Source organism: Ambystoma mexicanum, chromosome 2q (genome assembly GCF_040938575.1).
Source record: "Ambystoma mexicanum isolate Mex_15411 chromosome 2q, UKY_AmexF1_1, whole genome shotgun sequence".
Classification (NCBI taxonomy): domain Eukaryota; kingdom Metazoa; phylum Chordata; class Amphibia; order Caudata; family Ambystomatidae; genus Ambystoma; species Ambystoma mexicanum.
The window spans coordinates 332,060,869-332,081,777 of NC_090924.1; the positions used below are offsets into that span (position 1 = coordinate 332,060,869).

At 46.1% G+C, this 20,909-nt stretch overlaps 1 protein-coding gene across 1 annotated transcript in view; it reads right to left on the bottom strand.

Moving 5' to 3' along the window:
- The window catches only part of PKD1 (polycystin 1, transient receptor potential channel interacting), a 1,742,473-nt gene that overhangs the window by 1,515,689 nt on the left and 205,875 nt on the right, over positions 1-20,909 (bottom strand). The window contains exons 3-4 of the mRNA XM_069647332.1: positions 18,976-19,047; positions 18,107-18,276 (exon numbers count right to left, since the gene is read on the bottom strand). Of these exons, the coding sequence (XP_069503433.1) occupies positions 18,107-18,276; positions 18,976-19,047 (242 nt within the window). The remainder of the gene's footprint in view (positions 1-18,106; positions 18,277-18,975; positions 19,048-20,909) is intronic.

Sequence of the window (20,909 nt, forward strand, 5' to 3'; positions counted from 1 at the left end):
GACGGCTTGGTCCAAGGGACAGCCCACCCACATCACAAGCATCTTCCCACCTCAACCTGTCATCCTGGAAAAGATATTGAACTAATCTCCCATACATACTGCGTACCCAGCGACAGGTTAGGCCCTTTCTGTGTGGTCCCACCGGAACCAGCATACGACAGACATTGTGATTGTAGACCGATGCCTTCAACTTAAGGTAGATCATCAAATGGTCACTTACTCCCAAATCCTAGAAAGAAAGTCCATTTCACTTATGTTTAAGAGTAGAGGAGACAGAAGATAATCAATCTAGGATACCGAGGAACCCCTATGCCAAGTATAGAAAGGTTGACATGCCGTTGGGCTAACCTCCAGTTGGTGCAAGTTCCAATTGGACATGAAGGTATCCCATGCCAACACCCTTGTGAGACTTTTGGAGGAGACTTGCAGAGTGCATGATAGTAGATTATACCCCTGCCCATGCACGCATTGTGCATTAAAGTCGCCCCCAATGATAATGGCATGCTGGTGTCCCTCTATCAGGCAGGCATCAAGAATCTGAGTCAGAAGAGAATTGAAATCTCCCATAGAGTATTTGGCAGGGTTCCAGTACACGTTAACCAACCAAACCTCTCCAACAGCATCAGGAAAGTTGTTGTGCACAGCCAGAATATCCTCCCCAGCATATCACAAAGAAGCGGTAATGTGCAGCTTGATATCTTTTGCTATGGCAATGCCACCGCTAGGTCTACCCGATGCCACACACGTAGGCAGGCTGGAAAAAGTAACACTCCAGAAGAAAATTGCCCACATACATAGTCTCCTGTACTAAAAGAATGTTGCCATTGTGTATGTCCAAATAACTCTGCCACGAATGCCAAAAGTTTGTTAAACCACAAACATTCCAAGAGATTATCCTAATTTCACAAAGTCTATGGTTGGTTCAGTCCTGTCTTAAGGGACGCAAAGGTCTTTATAGCAGACTCTGCCCAGGACCAATTTTGACCCTCCTTTGTCCTGGAAATAATAGGTAGCTCTTACTGTATGGAGGCTAAGACTCGTGATATAATAGCATCCAAGGAAGGGGGTAATTCAGGGACCATAGGAGGCAGTGTCAAAAACAATTTTGCTACCTCACTAGACTTTTGTTCACACTAGTCATAACCCAAACCATGGAATATAGCCCTTTGACCCCAACCCAGGTTTGCTACAATTTTTTCAGAATAGAAATGTGACACCATGCAATTGTTAGAAGCCAAGTGAAGGGAAATGAATTCAATGATCCCAGAATGTAAAGATCTAAAAGTTGGGATAAGAGTAAATAATTCCAAGACCCTTGACCTATTCACTGACATAGTACCATGCCTCTCTTTGTTAACCTCCCAACCTATGATTTTAGATGAACAAATCACAGAGGGGTCCGTCAAGATTGGCTGATCACTCATAGCCTCCGTCGAGGTTGCTTGTATCGGAATTAACCGAAGGTTTACTTGACTTCAGGCCATGGTAGATGATGAATGAGCCAGGGTAGATTCTCAGAGGGCATCACTACAGATGTCGTTGCCAGTGGGACAAATTGGTCCCCACTTGCCAGCTCATTGACCAGACCCACACAGGGAGAAGACACATGTGAATGTTTAGTCGTACAAGCATTTCAGCAGCAGCTAATTCCACCAGCAAACGCTTCAATATATTGAAATCTATTGATAAACCAAAAGGCATCACCCCCACCTTCTTGCCCACCCAAGAAGAATGTGACGCAACCCAGATAGCATTTTTTAACAAGATCAAAAAGGCCAGGGATATTATAGCCAAATCCCAAGCAGCCAACAATTCATCCACTCAAGACGTACCAGAGGAACGTACCCACCAGACGACCCAATTTAGGTTCAAGCCCATTACTGCCAATGGCATGATAAAAGCTCGGGCATCCATGAAACCCACCACTTGCGCGGGAAACATACTCCCGGCCAACATCATCCTAGACCACCCTGACATCTTTGCACCAGCCTTAACCAAAGTGATAAATACATCTTTCCGCGATCAAATCGTACCTAAAAGTATAGAAAGGGTAACAGTCACTCCCCTTGTTATAAAACCTAACCTAGACCAAAGGGACCCAAACAATCTAAGGCCCATAACCAACTGCAACTTTATACTAAAAATCATGGACAATATTGCCACCACACAGCTCCTAGAACATGTAGAAAGCCAAGAACTCTTCCACCACCAACAGTCTGGTTTTCGACCAGCGCATAGCACAGAAACAGCTATGCTGGATCTACAGACTAAGATGCTCAACATCATTGATCAGGGGAAAGCCGGGTTGCTCGTACTCTTGGACCTGAGTGCTGCCTTCGACGTATTAGATCACAACTTACTTAAGACAGCTCTAAAAAAAACAGAAAGCTGCTCAGATGAAGCAATAAGCTGGATCATGTCTTTCCCTCAAAACAGAACATCTAGAGTTCACTGGGGAAATCTATTCTCTATAGAAAAAGAAATCACATGTGGAGTTCCACAGGGCGCCAGCATGTCCCCACTCCTGTTTAACCTATACCTTAGGTTTCTCTGTATTGTCCTCGGTAACATCAACACCTTCTTTACCAATTACGCTGATGACACTCGGCTGGTAACTGAAAGTTGAGACCATCAAAAGGACAACAAAAAACTAAGCCTAGTTTATAAAGCGGTAGAGCAATGGATGGACCAAAATTGGATGTGCCTAAACGGCAACAAAACAGAGCTCATGGTATTTGGTTCCAATCTAGTTAGATCTAAGCTCCATCCTGCATACAACACCTTCACCATCAAAAATACGCACATTAAGGTCCTAAACAAGGTCAAAACCTTGGGGATGATGGTAGAAGCATCCCTGGGATCAGATGCCCAAACCCTCTAAGTTAAAAAAACGTGCTCTTACCACCTCCGCTTACTGAAAGCCATAAGACCTTACCTATCTGAGGAAAACAGCGGCACGGTCGCAAGAGCTACCATCTTATCTCGCCTAGACTATGGTAACGCCTTAATACTAGGATCTAACAAAAATTGCTACCACAGCTACCAAGTCCTGCAAAACAATGCAGTGAGAATCATTAAGAAAAAAAGTAGGAATCAGCATATCAGCGAAGCCAGGAAAGAACTTTACTGGCTGAAAATTGAAGAGAGAGTCCAATTGAAGTCCCCCACGCTCACACATAGATGTATTTTTGGTAAAGCTCCTGCATATCTGAAAACTAAAATCATTCCATACAAGCCTGCCTGAGAGCTAAGATCAGCCAAACAAGGACTGATTGTGGCAACTCCTTTCAGACTCAAAAACGGGGTGGGTAAATCCTTCCCTATAACCGTAGCAGGCCTTTGGAACAACCTCTCTGGCCAGATAAGGATGGAAGCCAACTACCAACGCTTTTGTAAACAACTGAAAACCCACATCTTTAAGTAACATACATAACACAACTTGACCAGTTAAATATGCAGCTCTAATATCTTGTGCTACGTGTATTTTGTTTGTCATCTGTCTTTCGTGTTCTTGTCTCTGCGCCCCGAAGCTCGAGAGCTACCGGCGCAATACAAATAAATAAAATAAATAAATAAATAAATTAGTAGATTTGGCATTGACGGTCATAGCCGGCCAAAAATAAGTAATTTTAGACTGCTGACCTCTGGCCAATAGCTCAATTTGCTCAGGAAGCAAAGATCATAATAGGCCCTTAGAGGGCTTACAATTGATTGTAGACAGCGGGTTATCCTCATTAGAATCGCAAGTAATAGGATCAATACCCTTCTTTTTTCGCAGTACACTGAGACTAGTGGGACGATCTGCCATCCTTACACATTTTTCTCTGTTTATGTAAGCCTCCCACCTGGATGTTTGATGTAGTAAATGCTTCTCTTTCCAAGGCCGGACAGTCTTTAGCCTCAACATTTAAACCGATAATGCTAACCATTGTCGACAATAGGTTCACATGCTTTTTGTAAACATTAGCTGGTCTAGATTTGAGAGCAAGCTGATTTTTAATATTTCTCCTCTTATTTGCTGTCTTCTTTGTTTTCCTGCTCATATGGCTGTTGGTCAGGGGAGGAGAAAAAGGCTCTGCATCATCCTGAGAGGGACCTTGTACAATAGCACAATCCTCACCTAATATAGCGGTATCTGGAGGAGAAGCACTAATCTCTATCCACTTGCTCATTTGATCCCTGGAAGGGGAAAAATAGTCAATCTCTACAGGAACTGTAAAGGAGTCCTCTCGAATTACCCTTTCCTCACCCACTGTTAAGATCTTCTAGGACTGAGCCCTCATCATCAACGCAAGATTGAAGTTGCCATAGAATCCACCAGGGGTGAGGGCGAATCCAGGGACTCCCTTATATTGAGGTTGGGAGCGTCCATGCCACCCTGACCCCCCTCTAAGGCCCTTGGGGGTGTCACATTCACCATAGTATCCAATGCCCCCTCTCAACCTGATTTCTCGGGGAAAGGAAATGAAAAACCGAATCAGTGGACTCTGCTAGAAAGCCCCCTCAAAAATCCCTCCAAAAATGACAATTTCTCGTTATCGCATTCAAAGTCACAGTATTGGACCTTACAGCACCGGAGACCAGTTCTTGTTGATCATACAGCGCAGTCAATCTTTGTTGACTTTTGGAGAACATTTCCCCCAAATGTGGGCTTCCATGTGCCCCGATGACACAACTGGTGAGGGTTTATTCCAAAAATCCCCTGTCTGAAATGATGTAACTGGGGAGTGTTCGGCTTCACGCATCGGTACTTGGCCGAATGGGAACCCAGCTGTCGTCTGGCAAGCCATATTTTTGTTCTGAATTGATGTTGCTGTGGTTGTTCCTTGACTATCGTTACACCGTCCACACAAATGCCCCCTTACTTAGGGGGTTGGATGGAGAGCCCATAGCCACAAACTCCTCCTGTCCCTCAAGAGGCATGGCACAGTCATTTCCTTCACTCATGGGTACATCAACAGGCCGTATGGAAGACAGGAGCTCATCAACCAACCGTTGGAAGGCTGCGGCTCAACAGCCTGTTTACAAAGCAATGAGCCGGGGGACCTGACCTCAACTAATCCCAACCCTCCATTCCCCACTTTGGGGGCCAAGGTAGTTGAAATAGCTGTCCTGTTCTGTTCACACCCGGACAGCAATTCCAAATCAGTGATATCCTGTAGGATGCCCCGATTCTTTGTCAGAAAGTTCATAAATGAATCCTTGTTAGAACTATGAGGCAAAATATCCTGTATGCCCTCTTCCAGCACCTCTTTACCCAAGTTGTAGATCTTCTGATTCATTCCATCCTCTTTACCCAAAGATTCCTTGAATATGAAGGAATGGACCTGATGAGAACCAAAAACAAAGGCATAAGCTTGCGGAATACGTCGCTGGATTGCCGGTGGAGCAGAATGAGGACATATCTGTTGCAAGCAATGCGGTTTCAGAGTAGAAACTGGAAACGCTGCATGGAAACTAACCTGTTTGCAGGTGGAAGAAATATTAGGACTTGCCAAAATAGAGTGCAGAGTTTTTTGGGGGATACTTCTTGGGCAAGGTGGTTTTGGTTCACACAATATATTGTTCTTGGCAGAGTAGACAACATCCTCCAATGGACCGCTTACCAATGAGCCTCTCTCAAAGCTCGTCAACATAAAACACGGCAATTCAGTCGGCAAGGACTGCACAGAGTGCCACTCGCACGCCACTGCGGTCTGTTTTCGGCGTTTTTGAAAGCACCTCCCTGTCTGGAAAACAGCAGACACTGTGGAGAGACTGCTAGCAAGTTTCCAACTTCCAAGTTGCACTGGCCACAGAAAGCCACTCGCACGCCACTCCGCACAAAGACATCTCAATTGTGTCTGATGCTCCTACAAAATGGCCTTAATATGAGCCAATTGGAGAATGTGAAATCTCATCCAACTAATAATGCCACTGTGTGATCTTTTAAAAACAAATCCAAGATGGATAGTTAAAAAACTAATCCAAGATAATCAGCATGGCCCTTAATCAGGCACTTTAGCAAATGGAAGCACTTGTTCAGTATTTGTAAAACAACATTCCTTCTATGATTTTCAACATCGTTGCCTTGTATATTCTTTTGATGCTAAGTGTAATGCTATCAGGATGATCAAACTAGGTACGTAGGCCTAATATCAGGGTGCCCGGATTACCGCCGGGCACTCCATTTCCTGGTATCCATTTTCTGCACTGTGGACGTTACAGAATGACGTCACACGTCCCGCAAAAGCACGCGTCCTGCGAATAATGGAGCCGTAAAAAAAAAACAGAAACTGCTTCTCAATCCTTCCTGTGAGTAGCTTTTCTGTTGTTTACCCTGTTATCCATGAACTTGTTCCTGTATTCCTTGTTATAACCTGTGGGTTTGAACTTGGAGTGCTTAGTATGTTCTTTGGTAGATCAGAAGAAGAAGGTAAACCAGGTTCTGGCATTGTAACAGTGATTTATTAAAATAAAGAAACAAAAGGCCTTACTATGTCTAACTCTATGGTCTGACCTACCTAACAAAACTAACTAATCTCCTTGTTGTCAATAGCAAGGTACAAAAGGAATCAGTCTGTCCTCCGTCCCAAAGCAAAGCTGTTCTGTCCCTAGCACTATGAGAAAACAACTTAAAGTCCTGCAGAATGACTCCCTTGTTCTGGATAGGCTTTCCCAGTCTCAGTAGATGATATTCAAATAGTTCTTGGCAATTTCTTGTACTAACTGGTTTAGTTCATGAAGAGGGCTCTTCTACCCTTTGGTGCCCCAGTCCTAATGTTTAACAAACTTCCTGTTGATGCTATTTCACAGCTTAGCTCCTGTTGATTTACAGCCCTTGATAATGTACTGAGACGAGTATGTCTAGTCCCTGTGCACTGTACCCTTCTGTAATCTTGGCAATGTACTGGGACGAGTATGAGCGGTCCCTGTGTACTCTTCACTCTTCGGTAATCTTGACAATGTACTGGGATGAGTATGGGTAGTCCCCATGTACTCTTCACTCTTCCCGTGTTCCCTCCCGGGTCTCCCGTGTTCCCTTTTCCTTGCTCTGCAAGGGTAGGCGTCACCGGGTCCATGAATCGGGTTGGGGCGACACCAGAGCCTGAACGTCCTTGGCTTGATTGTTCCTCGTTTCTGCTTCTTCGGACTCACGGCACTGCATGGTTCATGCTGTAGCGGTATCAACATAGTTCAAGGACTGCACAGTCCACCCTCTTTGGATCACACCACTGCTTTGTCTTTCTTCCTTTCCTTGGGACCGATGTCCTCTGCACGGCTTGGCGCCTTCATCTATCCACGCCACCAGCTTCTTCCAGCAAGCTGGTTCTGCCCGATGGAGGTTTTTCTGCTCTCCTACAGCTTCTCAACCTAAGCCGATTTGAAACTCCCGGGTTTCAGGATTCTCTTTTCTTAGTCCTTCTTCACTTTTTATATTGTTATTCGGCTGGGTCCTCGCCAGCAGACACGCTTAGTCCTTCCTCAATCGCGCATGATCAATTACTATCGCTCGGTTGTTCTTCATCACACACAGTATTTTCCACATGTCAAACATTGGAGGTTATGTTATAATAACAAACAGTGGCTTGTTTTGCTGGAGTCATATGAAGCCCTGATGTTAAAGGTGGTCCAGGAAAAAGTGTTGTAGGGAGTTCCTTCACGGAACAGGAGTCCTTATCCCCAGTAGGGGAGTCTCTCCCTGTGAGGTCCAGCTTGCCGCCACCCCTAGTGGGACTGTTGTGTAGCGGTTCACCTCCCTAGCCTCAGAGGGATGGGCTCCCCTGTGGGGAGAAGTGACGAGATCCCGTAATGCGTCCCAGTTCCTTCTGGCTTTGGTGCATTAGAACTCTGCTTATCTGGTGTTTTGGATCTCTGGCCTGTCTCTGGATTAAATTTTGCATTCTCCTTTGGATTTCCTGTATGGTACTTTGGATTTTATTGCCTTGGATCCTGGGTTACTCTTCTGGCTTTGCTGTTACTGGATTTTGGGACTAAGCTGCACCCCTATTCCGTTCGGGGTAGATTATCTCCATTTAACTTTTGTTTATCTTTCTGCTCCTTCGCCTTATTTATTTGTGCCCTTGTGCCGTACGGGTCAGATCTCAACACTCGCTGTATTCCCTTTTTTGTTTCTTTATGTGAACTCCTGTTCTTGTTCCTCCTTCTGACTCTTGAGGTGCTTTTCCATCTGATGCAGCACCTGGAAGGTGCTTTCTGGCAGCGCTACCACTGTGCTTCACATACCACGTGCGGCATCCCAACACCAGAGATCTTGCTTTCAGCAGCCCTGCCTAGCCATTCACAGGTACTCCAGAGCATTTGTGACAATCGAAGATGGCCACCATGATCTCCTTCCGGAGGCTCCCACCTCCATCAGCACGTTTCTGCAAAGATGATTGCACACCGGCCCAACCAATACCGCAGCATGGAGCTCACCAGCAGGCTGAGCTGGCTCCTCAGCAGGCCTCCTTGCAAGGCCTAAGACACCCATCTGGGCTTTTTCATCTGATGCAGCACCTGGAAGGTGCTTACTAGCAGCGCTACCACTGCACTTCATATATCACTTGTGGCATCCCAACACCGGAGATCTTTCTTTCAGTAGCCCTGCCGGGCCATTCACAGGTACCCTGGAGCATTTGCTCTGTTTGAAGATGGCCACCATGGTCCCCTTCCAGAGGCTCCCACCTCCACCAGCACGTTTCAGCAAAGATGAATCGGCACTGGCCCAACCAATACTGAGGCATGGAGCTTGCCGGCAGGCTGAGCAGGCCCCTCACCAAGGTCTCCTTGCAAGGTCTAGGATGCCTGTCTGGAGCAAATGGGGCACCTCTATCTACTAAGGTACTTTTTTTGCATCTGTTTTCTGCACTTTGAGCCTGTTTCCGATTTCAATTCCACTCACTCGACTTGCCATAGCTGTTAGCCATTACCACCTCACCCCTAGCAATTAAACTCATAACTCTCCCACTTTCTCCTAATGTTTATCACTGTGGCCCCAGTACCTGTGTTTTGTGGCGCTGCGGTGTATTATTCTTGAACATATACATTACTTGCTTTACTATTTCCTTTACCCTCTTGTGCCTGTATTTCGTACCTCCGACGTGGCCCCCATTATCTATGGCTGAGGCTTTACTGGAGAATGCACGTCTGAACCTTGTGAGGACTTGCTCTACTGCTCCATTACTTCTATCTCGCCCACATACTACCAGACTTTACCTTCCAACCTTGCGCTGCACTTGTACATAATGTGTAACCACTTGACTAACGCATAGCCCTGCGCTGCCTTTGTATTTTGTATGACTGGCAGGCCTGGCGCTGCTTATGTATTGCTCCTGCAACCTACCTGACTATACATTTGAAGCCTTGTACTGCTTCCTCAAGCTGTACCTGGAACATTTTGTGTCTGTAACATACCTACTATGACCCATCGGCACCGCGCTGCAATTGCACCATCTAACATGACCGAACATCCTTGTGCAGCCCATGTACTCTTTCAAGCCTGTAACCCACTTTTTATACCTATTGCACACCTGATGTAGCCCCCTGTAACATGAGGCGTGGCTTTGCTAGACTGTGCACCTACCCTATTTTGTCTTTGCGTATCTGTACACCTGATGTAGCCCCCATACCATGAGGCGTGGCTTTGCCAGACTGTGCACCTACTTTAACTCTGTCTTGCATGCATACCTGTACTTTCACAGTAGCCCCCCGTATGCGTGGTCTTACACTTTGTTGAATGTCACTTCGCACTTACTGTAACTAGCGCCTAGATGCCTGAGGGTTTTGTGCACTGCTATAAATAAAAAATACATGCTCTGACTGAGCAAAAACAATGTTTGTAACTCCACATCTGATAATTTTAATTACTCAATGTTTTTATCAAAGGAGGAAAAAAGGGCATTAGAGAAACCGCATGGGCAAAAATAAGAAATCACTCCCAGGTGATCCAACTCTAATTCGTGTTTTCTTTTGTTTGAAGCTTGGGAGTGAGCCTATAGCATTCCTTTCGACCTTTTGGCTCAGCCTTCGGTACCTGTGGAATTGTTGCTCTAAGTAGGATGCTATCAGGAGGAAGGTCAATCGTTGTTACAACACCCTGCTCTATTTTGATAGGCTACCTGCCTGTTACCCAAGGATGATAAAGACTGAGCGAAAACTAGCCAAGGCACGGGATCACACATTACAGTTTCCTTAAAGCTGGTCTATTAAATAGTCTAGGCCAAGTTCAGAATTAGCAATTCATGTAGATCTCGTAGATGGGACCCCCAGCAGTTTGCACATAAAAGAATGTTGTTGTACCTTCTGCACTTCTATGGAACGCATGAAGCCCAGATCTCTCCTCCATAGTACCCCGTTGGGACCACTTTTTCTCTATAGATCAGTAAATGAATTGAAGACTTACACTAAGGGGCTCATTATCCATTCAGCTGGAACGTGACTGCAAGGTGTAAATGTAAGGCTTGAGCAAGGCTTTAAAGCCTTGCAATCACACCATGGCTCATTTTCAAATATGTGTATGTCGGAGAGGGGTGGAATGCAAATTGCATTGCCGCCGCTCCCTTCCTCTCTGCCATACAAATGCTCCTGCATCTGCGCTGGCATAGTTTTTCAAACTGGTGCAAATGCTGGAGTTCCCTATGGGGGCTGCCTGTGTTATGCACCAGCATAATGCAGATGGACTCCATAGGGATCCATTGTACAGAAGCATGTCGGGTAGGGCCATGCAAGCATGACAACCGGTCCTCACAAACAAAAGTAAACGCTGCCTGAGCATGCCAGGCAGCGTTTACTCACTTTGCACTGCAGAGTGCAAATGTGATGGCCAAAAGGCGGCGTACACGCTTCAACGCTGCCTTTTGCCCTTTACATTTGCTCTCTGCAGTGCAATGTTGAATATGTGGCGGCGAGAAGCGGGTTACGTTACAGTGTGAAGATAACAGCTCTCGCTGTCAAGTTACGATTTTGGGCAACATGAGCCTAAGTGTTTCTCGCAAACCCATAGATAGACCCAATGCTCTGTTTCATCTTACTTACTAGTTTAAGGAGGTGGTCATCCCAACTCGCTTTGTTATAAAAATGTAACACCTAAATAGTCAAATGTTTGGTATTGGGCAGGCGCTGGCCATTACAGAATATCTCCCTCAACCCCATTTTTACTTTTGAGATGCATATTGCACTGAATGTTTTTGCATTTTCAGGAGGATAGCTGAGGGTCTCGGGAGGATAGCTCAGGGGCAACGTGCTCGCATTGAAAGCAAGACAACACAGAGCAACACAGGTTCGATCCCCTGGTCGTGCTTAGAAACCTCTGGGTATTAAGCGTGTTATAAATAACCTATCATATCATATCATAACCAATCATATCACTGGCCTGATCTGCGAGGATCTGTAGAGCGGTCAGCATTCTAACAAATGTACAACATCTTCTGCATATTTGAGGACTGCTATTCTCCTGGAGCCCAGCTGAGGCACGTCAGGGGTGAGACCTTCTCTAAAAAACTAAAAAGTGAATTAGTGTAAAGGTTAAACAAAAGCGTCCGTAGCTCAGTTCCGTTTTGTAGCCCACAATAATTCTTTCTGGACTAGACTAATCACCCTGAAGGAGCGTAAGCTGCAACAACAAGGGAAGTAGTACTGCGGGGATGGATGGGAGGGTCGATAAGGAATACGTTGGAGGAACATCTCATCGAAAGAACGTTACAAGGTAAGAAGTAACTTGTTCTACGAAGGGATTGTGTCCTCCGACGTATTCCTTATCTTAGATAGGCTCCCATAGCAGTATTCTGTTATTGGAGGTGGGAGTACTGACTTCATGCTTCCTCTTATTGCTGAATAGAGTGCAATACTGCCCTTCCAAACCTAGTCTCTTGAATGGAGGAGGAATCCAAGTTGTAAAAACGTGTAAAGGTATGGACGGACGACCATGTGGCAGCCGCAGATATGTCTCTAACCGGCACTCCTCTTTTGAGGGCCGATGAAGCTGCGATACCTCTGGTCGAATGAGCCCTAAGATTTTGAGGGGGCTCTTTTCCTGCCAGTTTATAACATTCCAAAATGGCTAAAATGATCCATCTGGAAATGGTCTGCTTAGTTATCGGCAACCCCAGCTTGTGACCTGCATAGCCTACAAACAGCTGGTCTGCTTGTCTTATCCTAGCCAGTCTACTAATGTAAAAACTTAAAGCCCTTCTTGGGTCCAGCCTGTGTAACCTCTCTTCCTCTTTCCCCGGATGGGGAGGAGGATAGAAAGATGGAAGGGTAATCTTCTGTGTGATATGAAATTCAGAAACCACCTTTGGGAGGAAATTAGGCTTCACTTGCAGAGCAACTTTGTCTTTGTGAAAGATTGTATGAGGGGGTTTACAAGAAAGAGCTTGTAACTCGCTCACCCTTCTAGCAGATGTAAGTGCTACTAATAAAACTTAAGGGTAAGAAATCTTAACGAACAAGAGTGGAGTGGTTCGAAAGGTGTGCCCATCAGGAAAGTTAGGACTAAATTTAAATCCCATAGGGGAACCTGGAATGGTCTTGGGGGATAAACGTTAGTTAACCCCTTTAGAAACTGTATTACCAAGGGTAACTTGAAATAGGATGGTTCTTCCGCAGTGCGCTTAAAGATGGATAGCGCTGCGAGATAGCCCTTGATGGTGCCAACTTGAAGGCCTGAATTCGAAACCATTGGTGTACCACATGAAAAGGGATCGATATTCTTTTCCCTACACCAGCTGCAAAATCTGTTCCAACGGCAGCCGTATAAAGATTTTGTTGCTGGCCTTCTTGCCGAAAGCAACACCTCCATAACATCATCAGGGAGGTCCCAATCCTTGTACCTCAGCCTTTCAGAAGCCAAGCGTGAAGGTTGAGGGTTTTGATGTCTGGATCGAGAACCTGACCTCCCTTCTGTGAGAGCAGATTCTCTCTGAGTGGAAGTCGAATTGGAGGGCAGATGGACAAGTCTGGAAGGTCCGGGTACCACGTTCTCCTGGCCCAATCCGGGGCAATTAGGATCATGGTTTTCCGGAATCTTCTCAACCTCCTGATCATTTGAGGAATGACAGGGACCGGTGGAAACGCGTACAGGAGCGGAAACTCCCAGTCCACTATGAACGCGTCTCCCAGAGCTCCTCTCGGGGGAAATTCCCTTGAACAGAACAGATTGCATTTCCTGTTGACACTGGTGGCGAACAGATCCACCTGAGGGGTTCCCCAAAGGGCGAAGATCTCTTGAAGGACTTCCTGAGCTAGTTCCCACTCGTGGGAGACTGTGCTCTGCCTGCTCAGAGCGTCCGCTGTCAAGTTCTTCTCTCCGGCTAGGTGAACTGCCGATAGAGAGATTCCTTCTTGGATTGCCCAAAACCAGAGCTGCATCGCCTCTCTGCACAGAGGTAGTGATCCTACGCCTCCTCTTTCGTTGAGGTAATGCATGGCCACTGTGTTGTCCGTCATTATCAGGACATTCTTTCCTTGTACAGATGGCAGAAAAGCCTTCAGCGCAAGTCTGATGGCCCTCAGCTCTAACAGGTTGATATGTAGTCTGGACTCCGATGGAGACCAACGACCGCTGATGGTCAAGTCGTTGGCGTGGGCTCCCCACCCCATGAGTGAGGCATCCGTGACTACTGTTATCTCCGGCCAGGGTTGCCAAAACTGCTCTCCTTTCAGAATGTTCTCCTGACAGGCCCACCACTGAAGGTCTCGAGCCACCCTGTCGGGAACCTGAAGAAGATCTGTCATTCTCCCTGAGAATTGTGACCACTGAGTTCTCAGTGCCCACTGGAGGGATCTCATTCTCAGGCGAGCCTCTGGCACTAGGAAAATGCAGGATGCCATGAGGCCTAGTAACCTCAAAAAGTCGAAGGCTGGGAGACGTTGGGCATTTTGAAACTTGGTAACCATCTGTAGAATATCTTGAGCCCTCACCTCTGGTGGCGAGGCTTTTCCCAGGGAAGTGTCCAGGATTGCTCCGATGAACTGGAGTCTCTGCGATGGTATCATTTGTGACTTCTTTAAATTGAGGGAGAAGCCCAGTCTGTGAAGGGAGTGGCAAACATGATCTAGCTGGATCTGAGCTTGTTCCGAAGATACAGCTCTGATCAACCAATCGTCCAGGTAGGGGTAGACGTGAATCCCTTCCCTCCTTAGACTTGCAGCCACTACCGACATTAACTTGGTGAAGACCCTCGGGGCGGAGGTCAGCCCAAATGGCAGCACTCGAAATTGATAATGAGGGTTGCCAATTGCGAACCTCAGGTATTTCCTGTGTTTGAGATGGATTGGCACATGGAAATAAGCGTCCTGAAGGTCCAGAGATACCAACCAGTCTTGTAACTGAAGGGCCTGAAGGATCTGAGAAAGAGTTACCATCTTGAATTTGTCTTTCCTGAGGAATTTGTTCAATTCTCGCAAGTCCAAGATGGGTCTCAGTCCTCCGTCTTTCTTTGGAATGAGAAAGTAAGGGGGGTACCAGCCCTTGTTCCTCTCCGCTACAGGTACCGGTTCTATGGCACCTTTCTCTAGCAGGTCTAAAATTTCCTGCAAGAGGAGCGGATCTGGAGCTTTTTGAGAGCTGATACCTGGTGGATGACTCTGAGGTATGCGTAGGAGAGGCAGGCAGTAACCTTGTGCAACTGTCTCCAATGCCCAAGCATCTGACGTGATAGCCTGCCATTCCGCCAGATGTTGAGTTAACCTGCCTCCTACAGGTGTCTTGTGAGGGAAGTCCTCAGAGTGGTTTTGGGGCGGCTGATGCAGATGCCGATGGTAAAGAGGCACCTGCTGTTGCTGTGGCTTTTGAATACCTACCCCGTCCACCTCGGGTAGTTCTTCTTTGTCCCCTTGGAGCCGGTCGTCCTCTACCTCTTCCGAATGCGGAGTAGAAGCGAAAGGACTTGCCTCTCGCAGAGGTTCCTATGGGACGAAAAGGTGTCTGACGGATTGCAGCACCTAGGGATTTTGCTGCTGCCTTTGATGTTTGCAGTTTTTCTAAACTGCCATCCGCCTTTTTCCCAAACAAGGAAGAGCCATCAAATGGCATGTTCAAGAGCCTGGCTTGCACATCTGGGGCAAAACCAGACTTTCTCAACCAAGCAAATCTCCTGGTTGTTGTACTTGCCGCCATTGCTCTGCTGATACTGTCAGCCGAATCAATGCCCGTCTGGAGGGATTCGCACATAGCGTCTTTACCGTCCTTTATGATATTTAGGAACGCCTCCCTTTTTTCTCCCTCCGGGATGCAGTCAGCCGCTGTAGAAGCACACTCCCACAGTGTATGGCTAAATCTAGCAAGGGTGCAAGTAGCATTAATAGATTTTAACGCCATGCTACATGCCGAAAAGACTTTTTTAGCCATAGCATCATATTTTTTATCGTCCCTGTCCTGTGGGACGGTAGGGTAAGCAGTCTTGATGTCAGTAGAAGATTCTGCCTGTACCACCAGACTTTCTGGGGATGGGTGTCTGGACAAAAACTCTGGGTCTGCAGAAGATACCCTGTATTTAGTAGACAGTTTTTTATTTACTGCCGGGACGACATATGGGGTTTCCCAGTTCGTCATGATTTTCCTTTGAAGAGCTTTATGAAAAGGTTCTACAGGATCCTCCTGTGGACCTTTATCAAGTATATCCGTGAGGTCATCCTGTTGGAAAGCCTGTGAAGGTGTTGACCTCCCCATAAATTCTGTGATCCTGGCCATTAAGGCTCTATAAGGGGTTTCAGCATGCTCCCCCGGGTCTGGCCTAGCGTACTCCACCTCTGGGGAAGTGTCTAAACCACTTGCCTCATGTAAGGAATCATGGAGTTCCTTTAATCTGCGTTCCTCTGAGGATAACTCCCCTTGAACTGGGGTTGCAGATCCCTGCAACTCAAATGTCTCTTCTTGGTCAGATAGTTCTCCCTCTTCCATAATTGAGGACATTGTTCTCAATTGGTCTGAACTCACAAAGGGTGTGAAACCCATCTCCAAGGCAGAGGGTGCCAAACTTGTTGTAATCGGCCTCGAAAAAACGTCGATGTCGTCGATGCCGACGTCGAATGCTTCGAACGTGGCGTCAAAAACAAAGGTGGAGGCCTCGAGGTCCTCGATAGAATTGGAATTCTGCTTGAGGATGTCAACAATCTCGACGACATCGTCATCGAAGACCTGGGAATAGCCACTGGGTGCGCCGCAACCGTGACTTTCCTTGGCGTCGACGCCGGTGTTGAGGATGGCGTCGAGTCGACAGACCCGTGTGTCGAAGGTCACTTCGACAACAGCGTCGAAGACACCGACCTCGGCGTCGACGGAACCTTCGTCGATGGCGTCGACGGAACCTTCGAAGAAGGATTCGAGGTCTTTGCTTTACTCGAGGGTTCGTGACGCGCTCGAGAAGCTTCCTTCGCCGGGTACTGCGACTCGCGGCGTTTTGGACCTTTGGGTCTTTCGACCAGAGCATCGCTCTCGGCAGTCTTCGAGGGGGTTGAGGCCGCTTTCTCGAAGACGCTCATCAGATTTTTTCGGAATTCCTTCCATTCAGCCTGGGAACTATGTTTCGTGGGGCAAGGGATTCTCTTAGGTGAAACAGAGGAAGAGGAGGACGAAGAAGGGGATCTTCGGTGTCTCCTTTTCGAGTGCTTCGATCTCGAGGAGTGATGGGACCCGCTTCGAGACATGGAGCGTGAATGGTGACGAGGAGACGAATGTCTCGACTTCGTCGCGGAAGAAGAAGCTTTAGAAGTCTTATCTTTTTCCAGCTTCCCCCTATGCTCCTTCAGGGCCTTAGCTGTCATGGACATACTGTCCTCGCACTCCGAACAATGGTGTTCAGCTCCCAAACACCACAGACAGACTCTGTGAGGGTCAGTCAGCGACATCTTTTTTCCACAGTCTCGGCATTTTTTAAAGCCGCACCGAGGGGTCGTCGGTTCAGACGAGGAAGCCATCGAGTATGGATCGAATATCTCGAGGAAATTGGATTAATTCTCTACGAAACTGAGCAACGATATTCCGAGGCACTGAGTAAGCATGGAAAAACGGAACTGAGCAACGGACGCTGCGCGCGGCCTTTATAGGCAGGATGACGTTGACGTTGATACGGCGGCTGTCGAGGGACATCGACTCGGCGGACGTTGATGCGCAGCGCCCTCTAGAGAGAAAAAATGTCCGAGGCCAGCAAAGCTGGAAAGAGATATCTAAGATAAGGAATAGGTTGGAGGACACAATCCCTTCGAAAGACAATATATTACTGGCTTACTTCATTTCAGCTGTTTGTTTGCAATACCAGATTGAAAGTGTAGACTATTTCTGTGGGCATGACAAGCAGTGGGTCAGGGCTAAACAGAGCAACTGACTATTATGTTGAGAGACAGATTTGTATCAATTGGAGACGTGCATTGATGCCATCTTCACTGGCACGTAGTTCAGTGAAAATGTCCCGTAAAGGCATAGGCAGAATGGCCTACAGGGCAACCAAAGGCTTTCCATATTGACTGGCACCTCTAGAAAGACCGATAGTGATAAACTCATTGGTCAGGGACAAGGGGCTGTCATGCAGACCCATAGTTTCAGGCACTACATCCCATTTCACTGCTTATGGTTTGTAGCATCTGAGCCAAAATAGGGATTGCGGCGAGGAGGCTGGAAAACAGTGTTAGCATACAACAGATTTTAACATGGCACGAGTCGAATATAGCAACCACAAATGTAGTTCAAAAAAGGTATGTTTTCATGTGCGTGATGCTATCACAAACATTTTGGATGGCAAAGAACAACATTTGAATGTGATAAACCTTTCTTCAGGATATGCAAAATATTCTTAAAATGCCAAACAAAGAAATTCAGTGTTAATTTTCGGGGACAGGATTTGGAATCAACTTGGCCAATTTGCATTTTTTTCCTGTAGAAGTCAGGTGTGCTTATTTGCAAAACTGCTTGAAGTGACCATTTGTATCTCCTTGTTTTTTTATGATTAACACACTCCAACCCCTTTTCTATACCTTATGGCAAAGGGAAAACTTAAAACATTCAACATTTCAAAAGAGCAATTCTGTTTAAAATTAAAAATATTCAAAAATTGACCAAGCCCTTTTGTGAATGTATGGTAAAAAGTCACTCATGCCTGGTGGCACTGTTGTGATCAATATTCCTTACCACATGAGGCATTGGAGAAGGAAACATTGAGGAGTGGCAATCCGGAAAGGTGGGGCGGGTGGTGACATCTGGTATCTGAGGGTTGAAGGACTGTGATCTGTTTTTCTTCCAGCCAGCTGGGTAACCAGGACAGTTTGCAGTCACAAAGGAATGGGTTCCAGCTTAGGTTTCTACAGCGATAAAGGCAAAGAGGCAGTAAGTAGTTAAAGACTGGACAAATAATGCAAAATACAAGTTCCAATGCATGTCTCTGGTACACCTGGGTCTACAGTCCACATATACAAAGAATGTGCATTGCTTCTAACAACTAAGAGTGCTCAATGTGCTCTGAGTAGTCGCATTGAATTTAAAAGCCACAAAGCTTTTGAACTGGAGGCAATGGCTGCGTTATTTTGAGGATTCCTTAACAACTAATGGCAATGTAAAACAACTAGATCTGGTGGTAATTGTGAATGTTTAAGCTTTGAACAGAGGTGGACACACTTTTCATGCCGGTGTCTCCCTTCCACAACTACCCCCTCTATGCACCAATAACCCATGTGTTGCTCCTCCCACCCCACACCCACTGCACCTGCCTCTCCAGTTGTATGGATGTCTACATTCTCGCTCCTTTATTTAAAAAATAAATATCGCTATACATATTCTTGATAATTTGTGGCTAACAATATAAAACCACACAGCTCAATATTGAGCAAGCTCAATCTAAATGAATTTGGTAGATTAGTTTTAAAACCACAAAATTCTCCTTTTTTCTACAAAGCATATAAAGACTGCACAGATTGAAATAAAGATAAAGGCATGCACACCTACAGAATGTTCGCTCCATCTTTTCATGTGACAATTTCCCCATCTACTTTGTTAGTACTTACATTTCACTTAAATTAAATAAATGATCAAATAATCCATCTTTTAATGTAGAAATCTGGTTGTTGCTTATATCTCTGTAAGAAAAAAACAATGGGGAAATTAGGCTTACCTTTTAACATTAACAATGTTTTTGAACAATGTTTTTCCATAGATTCAGAATTCTCAACATCTGTCATTACATGCTTTCGGGCACAGCTCTCTTTTTGTCCCCGCCAGTGACATAACAAAAAGTGTAATGTAGAGGTAGAGGATTGGGGGAGATGTGGACTACTGAATGTGAGGTGTTCTAATATAGAAGATGATGTCTAGTAGAGCATGTGGGTTATAGTCAAGAAAATGTGGACTTCTGGGTGAGATATGGCCTAGTGGAGGACAGGTGGTCTGTTGCAGGGAGGCAATGCAGTGCAAGGATTGCAGTGTGAAAGTAATCAGGAGGACGGATTTGTCTGATCTTTCGTAGGAGGTGTAGTTGTAGGTTGTAGGTTGCATATGTTGTATGTTGTAGGTTGCATATTTTGGGGACATCAGCTATGCGATATGTGAAGGAAAGGTGGGGGTTGATGGTGAAGCCAAGAGACTTGACAGGTGTGGAGAGGGATATGTGTGGGTTGTCCGGGACGAGTTCTTTGATCCAGGGGATGAGTTTGGGTTTATGTCTGGGGGGGAAGATGAGGAGGTACAACTCTGTTTGGTAGGGTTGAACTTAAAGAAGTAGGTGGCCATACAGGTGGTGATAGATGAGAGAGACCTTTTGAGGGTGTGAAGGGGGATGAGATATTGAAGTACATTTCATGTTGTCTCTGTATTGGTGGAAATCAACGTTCTGTTTTTTGGAGCTAGGGTTGGATCAAAAGGGGGGGCATGGAGATAAAAGTGTGTTCTGTTAGTAAGGAAGGAGGTTAACCAGTCGAGGGCGATGCCTGAGAGTTTCATCCTCTCGGCTAGGATGTCGAGTAGAGTGGTGTGGTTGATGATGTTGAAGGCTACTGAGAGATCAAGAATTATGAGTAGTGTTGTGTGTCCTTTGACAATGATGTTGTGGAGGTCATTGAGGATGTGAAATGTAGTGGTCTCGGTGCTGTGTCCAGGTCAAAAGCAATATTGGAAGGGTTTGAGTTGGTTGTTTGTGGTGATATGTTGTTGCAGTTGGTTAGTGGGAAAGCATTCCATGATTCTGGCGAGTTATGGCAGGATAGTGACATGCTGGTAATTTTCAAGGAGCGTGGGGGTCGAGAGATGTTCTTTTAAGGAGGGGTGAGATTTTTCCAGTTTTCTAGTGCAGTGGTGTGGTGCCATATAAGGGACATGAGTTGATTATGTGGAGCAAGTGGGGAGCGGGGGTGGTAATGCAATTGGATGTGGTTTGAGATGGGCATGCATCACCTAAGATTTGTGCAGATTTTGTTTTGGTTGTAGGGTTGATGAGATGCAATGAGTGTGTCTGTTGATGGGGTGGAAGGTGTTGCATGTGTTGGTATGTTTGGGAGAGGGGGTGTGAGTGGGAGAGCAGAGGAGAGGGATTGCCTGATATTTTTTATTTTGGAGTTTAAGTAGTCCTTAAGGGAGTTGCATTCTGCAGTGGATGGGGTGTGGAAGGTGTGGATGGTGCCTCGGAGAGGGATCTCACAATGTTGAATAATTTCTGTGTTCAATTGGTAGTGGATTGGAGTTCTTGGAGTTATGGGTAGCTTTGGCATTGCATATGGCTATTTTGTATTTGTTGCAGTAGTGTTTGAGTGGCATTCTGGTGGCGGGCATGGCTTCTTTTGAAAGGGTCTTTCTAGGCATCTGGCTTCCTGCTTGATAGAGAGGGGTAACTGTTGAACCATGGTTGATGGTGGTGGCTCAGGTCTTTTGAGTTTTGAGGGAAGTCATTTGGTTGAGTGCTTGTGTGTTGATGGCGTTTTCATTGTTGAGGAGAATGGAGGGATGTGTG